Genomic DNA, 8,907 nt, shown 5'->3' with positions numbered 1-8,907 from the left:
AAAAGGTACCATCAGGCTCTGAGTGAGAAAAAAAAACTAGGAATAAGATGAAAGCTGAAGAATCCCATCGCCAGTGTCCCCAGGTCAGAAGACCCTTCAACCCGGAGCAAACGTGAGTAGACACCAGCTTCCCCCAAGCGGTAGGCATCTCCATATGTGAAGAGAAATGGCAAAATCATAGTCAATAAGGGTTTCATGAAATGCCTACAAAACCCCACATTGTGACAGCATTGTTGTCAATTTAGTGTTTGTTTAAAATAGCAGCTTTTTTTCCTATTTTTTTAAAAAGCATATATTTAAAAAGCAGTTTCTTAAATAAATACAAATAAAAAGCGGTTTCTGAAAAAGCAGATTATCTATTTGTAGCTTTTGTTTTTGATAGGTTTGCAGAGATTCCCCCAGGTACAGACAACAATTACTGAGGTACCACAGCCTGTTTTGCAGTAACTCCTCCTCACCAAAATGATTCCAGAACAATATCACAAAAGTCCCAGGCATTTGTTTTGTTTGAGGTTTTTTGGTGGGAAGATGGGATGTTAGAAAGGGCACCAGTGTCCAATTAGGGAGCACTTCAACTGACTGATCACTAAATTAGCAGGAAGCCGGGGAAATTTTGCACATTAGAGGAACACAGGGACATCACAACATACCCAACAGACTGGGGGAAAAAGTGTTAAAAAGCTATAATACCGACTGCTGGTGAAGATGTAGAGAAAAGGGCATTTTCCTACAGGACTGGTAGAAATGCACATCTCATCCTGGCCCTTCTGGAATTAGTTTGATGATATTTAATAAAAATGAAGACAGGGAATTCCCTGGTAGTCCAGTGGGTAGGACTCTGCCCTTTCACTGACCAGAGCCCGGGTTCAATCCCTGGTCGGGCAACTAAGATCCCGCAAGCTGTGTGGCGTGACCAAAAAAAGAAAAGTGAAGACATACAAATCCTTCGGCTCAGCAATCCCATTCCTGGGACTTTATCCCCGAGAAGTGAAAACTCCAGGAAACAAAGCAAATGGCCATTGGTGGCAAATGGCCTAAAAATTGTGGTCAAGGGCTTCCCTGGTGGCGCAGTGGTTGAGAGTCCGCCTGCCGATGCAGGGGACATAGGTTCGTGCCCCGGTCCGGGAAGATCCCACATGCCGCGGAGCGGCTGGGCCCGTGAGCCATGGCCGCTGGGCCTGCGCGTCCGGAGCCTGTGCTCCGCAACGGGAGAGGCCACAGCAGTGAGAGGCCCGCGTATCGCAAAAAAAAAAAAAAAAAAAATTGTGGTCTAGAATCTCAGCTTGTCTGTCTCTCCACTTTGATTCCCTCCCAGCCCATCCCCTGGGACCTTGGACAGGGAGGGGATGAATCACGAGGAGCCGAGGCTGGCAACGCCACACTTAGGGCAGGCTAGTCAGGAGGGACAAAGGAGCGATATTTCCTGGATACAGGAACCCGGGCGAGAGACGGGCCGCTGCAGGAAACACTCGGCTGGGGCCCCGCCAAGCAAGGGCAGGAGGGTCAGCCAGGCCTGGCCGCCCAGACGGGCCAGTCTGGAGGCCCCAAGGAAGCAGGGACGTCCCTGACCCTGAGCCTACTGCCTGAGCAGCCTGGAGTCCTGGGGAGGATGCCGACAGCAGCCAACCCCAAGCAACCGTGGGACACCTGAGTTTGGCTTCCAGACTCTGACATTCCTGCATTCAAATCTTGGCTCAGTCCATCTCAGCCTCCATTTACTCACCTAGAAATAAGTGTAATAATAATCACCCTAGGGGCCTCCCTGGCCGTCCAGTGGTTAAGATGACGTGCTTCCACTGCAGCGGGCAAGGGTGCGATCTCTCATCGGGGAACTAAGATCCCGCAAGCAGTGCGGTGCGTCCAGAATCATCATCATCACCATCCTTAACTCTCTGGACCCATGGGCGCAGGTCTCTGATTCTTGGTTGGTCTCTCCCATTCAGAGCATCCCAATATCATCCTTCTAATCAGCCCCCACACCCGATCTATTCGTCATGGGATCTGACCATGAGGGTATGTGCCTCTCCCGCTCACATACCCTCCATGGCTCCTCATTACCCTGGGAACAAAGCCCAGTTCCTCAGCTCTCTTGTGCCCTCCCTCCTCACACACAGTGCCGCCTTTGCCTCCAGCTGTCCTGGACCTTTGACTCTTTGACTACTCAGTGACTTTTGTGTTGTGCCCTCAGACTAGAATGCCTTTTTCTTGCCTGCAAATTCTTCTTCCCCCAAGGCCCAGCCCTAGAGATCTCTCCTCCAGGCAGCCCCCCTAGATGCTCCAGGCATAGTTCTTGCTCCCTCTGGGTACCTCTTGGGCCCCATCCTTCCCTCTTCCCAGCCCTGACCCTGTAGCTCTGACTTCTCCAGGCTGGTGTCCTCCCCATCTCCACCCCCGCCCCGCGGGGAGTCAGGTAGGGGTTGAGTACCAGTCAGGGAGTAATTGGCAGACCCTGTGGTCCAGCCGCTGGGTGAGGTTCTGACTCTTTGGGGATTTCCTGTGACCTCTATAAATAACCCCCATGGCTGCTTCCCACAAACCGCCTCTCCCTTCTTGGAAAAAAGGGACCGTAGCCAAGGACCTCTGTCCAGCTGTGTGCCAGGGCCCAGGCATCCTTCCCCAAAAGCATCTCCCCCACCCAGACCCCACTCACCCCTCCTGGGAGCCCTCCAGGCCCTGCCCACACGGAGGACATCTGGGCACCCACCTCTTCTAGACCCAGATTGTTGCTTCTTCTTGTCTTTCTGCAAAATGGACATAATAGTAATATCCATGCACTAAACTCATGGAGTGACCCTTTCCCTCCAGAAGCCTTTCATGGTGGGGGTTGGGGGGCAGCAGCTGTCGAACAAGCAGACAAATCAACAGACTGTGACATATTGCAATGAAGTCATGAAGAAACGGGGTCGGAGGTCCCTTTAGTTGGGTGGTAGGCCCTGGACACCTCCCAGCCTCTGCTCACGTGTCCCCTGAAACCGAGTTTGTATCTTCAACTACTGGAGGTGATTTTTTTCTGATTCTGGAAAAGATCCTGACCCTACTTGAGACTCCATGTCCACCTCTGGCAAAAGGGGAGTTAACCGTTCATATGCCACCAGGTGGGTGTGGAAGCCTAAGGTCCCGGAGCTTCCCTGGAGGACTGCCAGGCACCTTCTTTGTTAGAGCAAAGCGCCCTCTGCTGGTTCATCACCACCACATCAGGTCACCCATAAGCCTTGGAATCAAAGGCCTCGCTATCAGGATCTTCCTCTCCTCCTGGACGTCTTCTCCCTCCTCTCTAGCCCTCATCACTCTACTTCCAGCCACACTAGCCACCTTGCTGTCCCTCGAACACACCGTGATGCTCCCACCTCAGGGCCTTTGCACGTGCCGTGCCCTCCGCCTGGGATGCTCTTGCTAGCCTCTCCCATCTGGTTTCCTTCTTCTCACCTTTCAGATGTCGGTGCAGATGCCACCTCTGCAGGGCAGCCTGCCCTTATGTCCACCCCTGACCAGGTCAGGCTTCCTCATTGTAAGTTTGCCCAGCAGCCATCAGGCCTCACCGAAAGGAACTGTGTCTCTTCTGTAACAAGGGCAGGATTTATGTCTGCTTATTCCCCTCAATGATCCCAGCCCCCTACACACGGCCTGTTGCCCAGAAGGCCTGCAGTGAACTCAAATTGAACTTGAACAGACCTATGTGCAAATCCCAAAGCTGGGGACCTCCAGCAACTAACTACTTCTCTGAACCTGTTTCCTCACCTATAAAACTGTAACAAAATACCCACTGCATTGTGCTGTTACGAAGACCCCATCAAATGATGTGTACGGTTCTAACACATAGTAGGTGCTGGATAAATATTCACTGAATGAGTGAATGAATCACTGAATGAATGACTAAGCATGAAAAGGAAGTAGATAAAAGAAGATAAAAGAAGCAAAGTTTCGGGACTTCCCAGGCAGTCCGGTGGTTAAGACTCCGTGCTTCCAATGCAGGGGGCGCGGGTTCGATCCCTGGTCGGGGAACTAAGACCCCACATGCCATGTGGCACAGCCAAAAAGAAAATAAATACATACATAAATAAATAAATAAAAATTAAGGGCTTCCCTGGTGGCGCAGTGGTTAAGAATCCGCCTGCCAATGCAGGGGACACGGGTTCAAGCCCCACTCTGGGAAGAACCCACATGCCGCGGAGCAACTAAGCCCATGCGCCACAACTACTGAGCCTGTGCTCTAGAGCCTGTGCACCACAACTACTGAAGCCCACGCGCCTAGAGCCCATGCTCCGCAACAAGAGAAGCCACCACGATGAGAAGCCCGTGCACCACAACGAAGAGTAGCCCCTGCTTGCCGCAACTAGAGAAAGCCTGCATGCAGCAACGAAGACCCAATGTAGCCAAAAATATAAATAAATAAATAAACTTATAAAAGAATAAAATAAAATTTAAAAATTAAAAAAAAGAAGCAAAGTTGCAAGATTAATACTACAAAAAGGAATGACAGCTTGCAGAGCAATAAACACCAATTTGTGTACAAAATACAAGATACCACATACTTTATAGGTGCAGTCCCAAGTATGCAAACATGCAGAGAAAGTTCTGGAATTATACAAGTTAAGCTGTGACCCCAGGGAGGGAGTGTTTAAATGTTTCCGGATCACCTGAGTTTTTTATATTCCTTTGGTATTTGCAAAATAAGTTAAAAACTATGAAACAAAGACCCCTGAGACCCTCTGACCTCCATCCCAACCCTCCACTCCTAGTCCCCCAGCATCAGGTGCCAAAAGAGACCTCCATTCAGCCCCACTCCTGGGCCTGAACCCCCAGCAAGTCCCTGCTAGGGAATCTGGACAGCTGTGGCTTGGTCACAACCAGCCACAGAGGCTTCACCGTTTGGGGTCAAGTTCTTCCCCCAGGGGCTGAGACTCCCACTTGGCCTAAGCTGTTCCCAGATGCCTCAAGGCTTCTGGGTGTCCACCCAGCCTGGGTCTGAGCTTTGGCCGCCCCCTCACTTGCCCACGCAGAAGTCTTGGAAGATGATATCCAGGATCTCCTCGGTGCCCCCTCCGCCGGTGATGCGGGTCAGGTGCCCTCGGGCGACCCGAAGTGCTTCGGCCGCCAGGGCTAAGTCTTTCGCCTGCTTGTAGTGGCCAAGGGCATCCAGGCAGCCCTGGAGGTGATGCTGGTGCCTCGCCCGTGTCAGAAGTGGTGGGCCTGTGGATGGGTCCCCACACCTGGAAGGGACAAAGGATGGGGTCTCTCTCAACATTCAAAGAGATAATCATACCCATTTTTTAGATACAAAAACTGAGCTGGCAGGGTAGGTTCGTGCCCAAAGCCAGTGGCTCAGACCCTGAACTTGGACAGAGGGAGGTTGCCCAGCGGGCAAGGGGGGCTCACAATGCAGCCAGCTCCTTCCTCAGCGCTTCCAGGAGGCCATCCAGCCCCTCGCCAGTCAGGCAGGACAGCAACAGGTAAGGGGGCAGGTCAGCACTGGGATCTGGGCCCCCAGCTGGCAGCAGGTCCGACTTATTCAGCACCAGCAGGAGGCGCTGGCTGCGCCCATTTGGGCTCCCGGCTCCCGCAGGGATGACAACGGTGTCCAGGAAGTTGCAGCTGGACGGAGAGGCCAGGTCAGAAGCATCCAGCACGGCCAGGATGAGGTCAGCCTGCTCCAGCCTGGGGAAGCGGGAAAACGGAGCGTGGACCTCAGAATTGAGCAATTAGGAGCACTGGGCAGAGGCCGAACTTAAAAAGCTGCCCTCCCCAGATAGCTGGGTCCCCACTTAATGGGGCTTAGTAGCCTTTCCTCATTAAGGAAGAATGAAAAATAAATGCAACCGGTTGAAACAGCAGAGGAAGGGCCCCGTTTCCCCCTCCCACCGCCCTGCCTGCCCACCTTTTTTGGGCGCGCCGCACGCCCTCCTGCTCCACAGGCCCCACGCCCTCCCGCAACCCCGCCGTGTCGCTCAGCAGCGCCGGGAACCCGGCCAGGTCCACGGGGGTCTCCAGCACATCTCGGGTGGTCCCGGGCTCCGGGGATACGATGGACACAGGCTTCCGGCCTGGGGGTGGGGTCAGAGAAAGGGGGAGGAATGGAGATGAGGGAGCCCCTCCCCCAAGACTCCACCCCCACCCTCCCCCACCCCCGGGCTGGACCTTTTCCACTGCCTTGGCCTCTCCCGTTGCAGAGCACAGGCTCCGGACGCGCAGGCTCAGCGGCCATGGCTCACGGGCCCAGCCGCTCCGCGGCATGTGGCATCCTCCCGGACCGGGGCACGAACCCGCGTCCCCTGCATCGGCCACTCTCAACCACTGCGCCACCAGGGAAGCCCCGGGCTGGACCTTTTCTTCGACCTCCCTGGCCCCTTCCCCATCCCTGAAAGCTCGGTAGCCACCCACCCCCACCCCGCCCGCTCCTAGCCCCCTGCCCTGGGCCCCGCCCCCTGACCACGCACTGAGCAGGTTCACTAGGCTGCTCTTGCCGGCGTTGGGAGGTCCCGCAACCACTACATGAGCCCCTGAGCGGAGCCTCTGTCCGCGCCTGGCATCTCGAAGATGTGCGCCCAGTGCCACCTCCAGCTCCCGCACTTCACTGTCAGCTGTGGATGGAGGAAAGGAGAGGGAGTAAGGAGGCCTTGGGGGGCTGAGATGCCAAATGTCCCCACCTCCCACGCCCCCGGGCAGGCAGACCCACCTCGATCCAGGACGCCCTCTTCCAGGTTGTCATCCTCACCAAAATCGATATAGGCCTCCACGTGGGCCAGAGCCTGAGAGAGGGAGGGGTGGATAGTGTGATCACACAGAAACCTACCCCTCAATATGCCCAGGTCCAGCCCGACATAAGGGGTCAGACTGGAGGCTTATAGACAGGAAGCGCTAATATAGGAGATGGTTAGGTAGGGTCTCTGAGGCAAGGTATGAGTGAATGTTGTACTTGCCTTAGTGAGGGTCTCGGCCCAGCCGCGGCAGAGATGGCTCAGCTCCCCATCTAGCTGCCTCAGGGCCTGCCGCCGCTGTGCCTCTGTTTCTGCATGGATCAGATCCGCCAGCCCCTCCACCTCGGTCAGGCTCAGCTTCCCGTGAGCGAACGCCCTCCTGGTGAACTCGCCTGCCTCCGCAGGCCGCAGCCCTGGCACACTGCCTACGGGAAGGTCCAGGGTCCTGAGCCCCCCTGGCCCCTACCTAGGCCCACCGACATAGCCATACCTCAAACCCAAGGCTGCAGACTCACCCAGGGCCTGCAAGACACCACTCACCACAGCCGGGCCTCCATGCACGTGGAACTCCGCGCAATCCTCACCCGTGAAACTCTGGGGACCTAGTATGTTGAGGAGATAGGTGTCAGGAGGATACAGCCTGGGCAACGCCTGGAAGGAGGAAGCTGGGTCATCGGAGCTACATGCAGTTCTGGATCTGGAGCCCCTCACCCGGGAACCAAAGCACCAGCGCGCGGTCCAAAGGCTCCCCAGAGCGGGGGTCGCTGAGCAGGCGCAGGCAGGCTTTGCGGGCCGGGGGTAAGTCCCGGGGGGCCGTGAGGCTCCGGAGGGCCTGGCCGCTGGCGGGGCCGCTGGTTCGGATCACCGCGATGCCGCAGCGGCCTTGGCCGGAGCTCAGCGCGAAGACAGTGGCTCCGGAACCGGGGGCCGGGGCGCCACTGCCCTGGCGCGTGCACGGTCTGGGACTGGAGAGGAGGAGAGTCAGTCAGTGCATCTGAGAAGTTCTGCCGTCAGAGTGGCAGGTGGATAGTGGGCTCGATGGTCGGGAGCTGACCCAAGTGGAAGTTCTGCGGCTAGGGGATGGACAGACTGGAGGGTCTGAGGCCGGAAGATGACTGGATTGAGATCTCTGAGAGCAGAAGTTGACCCAGATGTGGGCTCTGCGGCAGGGGGATGGACAGATTGGGGCTTGGAAGAAGGGGAAAGGTGGTTCTGCCGCAGGGAACTGCGCCCCCAGATCCCAGGGAGAGGGTTTGGGGCCCAAGTAGCGCCCTACGCTGTCACACCCCTTCCCCAGGTCGCCCCACCTGCGAGGCCCACGTGCCGCCCGGGCTACCAGGGTCCACAGCCCCCGCCACATGGATTCGCAACCAGCGACACGCCTGCTCACCCAGCCCGGGAGTCTGCAAGTCCAGGCAGGAAGCCCCGCCCACTCCGCGGCACGACTGGTAAAGCGCTCAACGATTCTCGATTACCATTGGGCCCCTTAGAAGACGTACCGCCCACCCACTGAAGATCTTCGCTTCTACTGGCTGATGCCAGGGAAAGAGGCAAGGGGCTTGCACGCCGGGGTGCAGTGAAAGGGTGTTCCACCGGCAACATTAGACAGAATTTTTAGGATCCTAGAGCGGCCGGGATCCTAGACACCGGAAGTGAGAGGTGGAAGTAAGGACAGGGCTTGGCATAGAGCAGTGGGAATTATAGAGGCGAGTGTTTGAGTCGAAGCAAGAGCGTCTCAGTGGCGGGAGTGATGAGTTCCGGGGGACCTACGCATTGGCTCTGGGAAAATCTCGTCAAAATTTCTGGGAAGACTTCTACTTGTTTTCTCGTAACTCTACAGTTTCTCGCCCCTCCCCATCTTTCCCTCCCGCCGTACCCTCGGCCTCGGATACCCTTCTTCATTTGACAAACTCTGCCTCAGTGCCTAGCTCCAAGGTCCCCCTCCGCCAGGAAACCTCCCAAGGACCCCCAGCACAGTCTTCTTTCCCTTCTGGGCTACTCTGGCCCAGGTCTGCTCCTGCAGAGTTGAGTGTCCGGTCTGTCTCTGGCTCCCCGGAAGCCAGAAAGGGGAGTCTCAAAGATTACTTTCAGGTTAACCCAGGACAGCGCCGGCTCGCGAAATAAAGCGCAGATGGTGGAATTCCAGGCACCAGATGGGCGGGGTCTCCGGGGGTGTTTTCTCGCGGCTAATTTTCTGGTTCTTGGACGGAGA

The 8,907-nt window shown here is 56.1% G+C and overlaps 1 protein-coding gene across 5 annotated transcripts; it reads right to left on the bottom strand.

Annotated features, from left to right (window-relative positions):
- Window positions 1-336: 336 nt before the first annotated feature.
- GTPBP3 (GTP binding protein 3, mitochondrial) lies at window positions 337-8,876 on the bottom strand. 5 transcript variants are annotated; one of them, XR_012331047.1, is made up of 11 exons: window positions 8,086-8,876; window positions 7,407-7,660; window positions 7,211-7,297; window positions 6,918-7,120; window positions 6,674-6,746; window positions 6,435-6,578; window positions 5,876-6,041; window positions 5,377-5,655; window positions 4,993-5,210; window positions 3,427-3,559; window positions 337-2,838 (listed from the first exon to the last, which is right to left on the bottom strand). XR_012331047.1 is itself a non-coding variant. In XM_073803038.1 (10 exons), the coding sequence occupies exons 1-10, from the start codon at window positions 8,295-8,297 to the stop codon at window positions 3,504-3,506; spliced, it is 1,692 nt and encodes a 563-aa protein (XP_073659139.1). In that variant the 5' UTR covers window positions 8,298-8,876; the 3' UTR covers window positions 337-3,503. The 5 variants fall into 5 exon arrangements, 3 of the variants coding, with proteins under 3 accessions (XP_073659139.1, XP_033709777.1, XP_033709778.1); XR_012331048.1 differs by having other exon boundaries at window positions 337-2,741; XM_073803038.1 differs by having other exon boundaries at window positions 337-3,559.
- Between the last annotated feature and the right edge of the window lie 31 nt (window positions 8,877-8,907).

This window comes from Tursiops truncatus, chromosome 3 (assembly GCF_011762595.2).
Source record: "Tursiops truncatus isolate mTurTru1 chromosome 3, mTurTru1.mat.Y, whole genome shotgun sequence".
Taxonomy (NCBI): Eukaryota; Metazoa; Chordata; class Mammalia; order Artiodactyla; family Delphinidae; genus Tursiops; species Tursiops truncatus.
The sequence above is the reverse complement of the archived record's forward strand: the minus strand, read 5'-3'. Positions and strand labels throughout refer to the sequence as shown.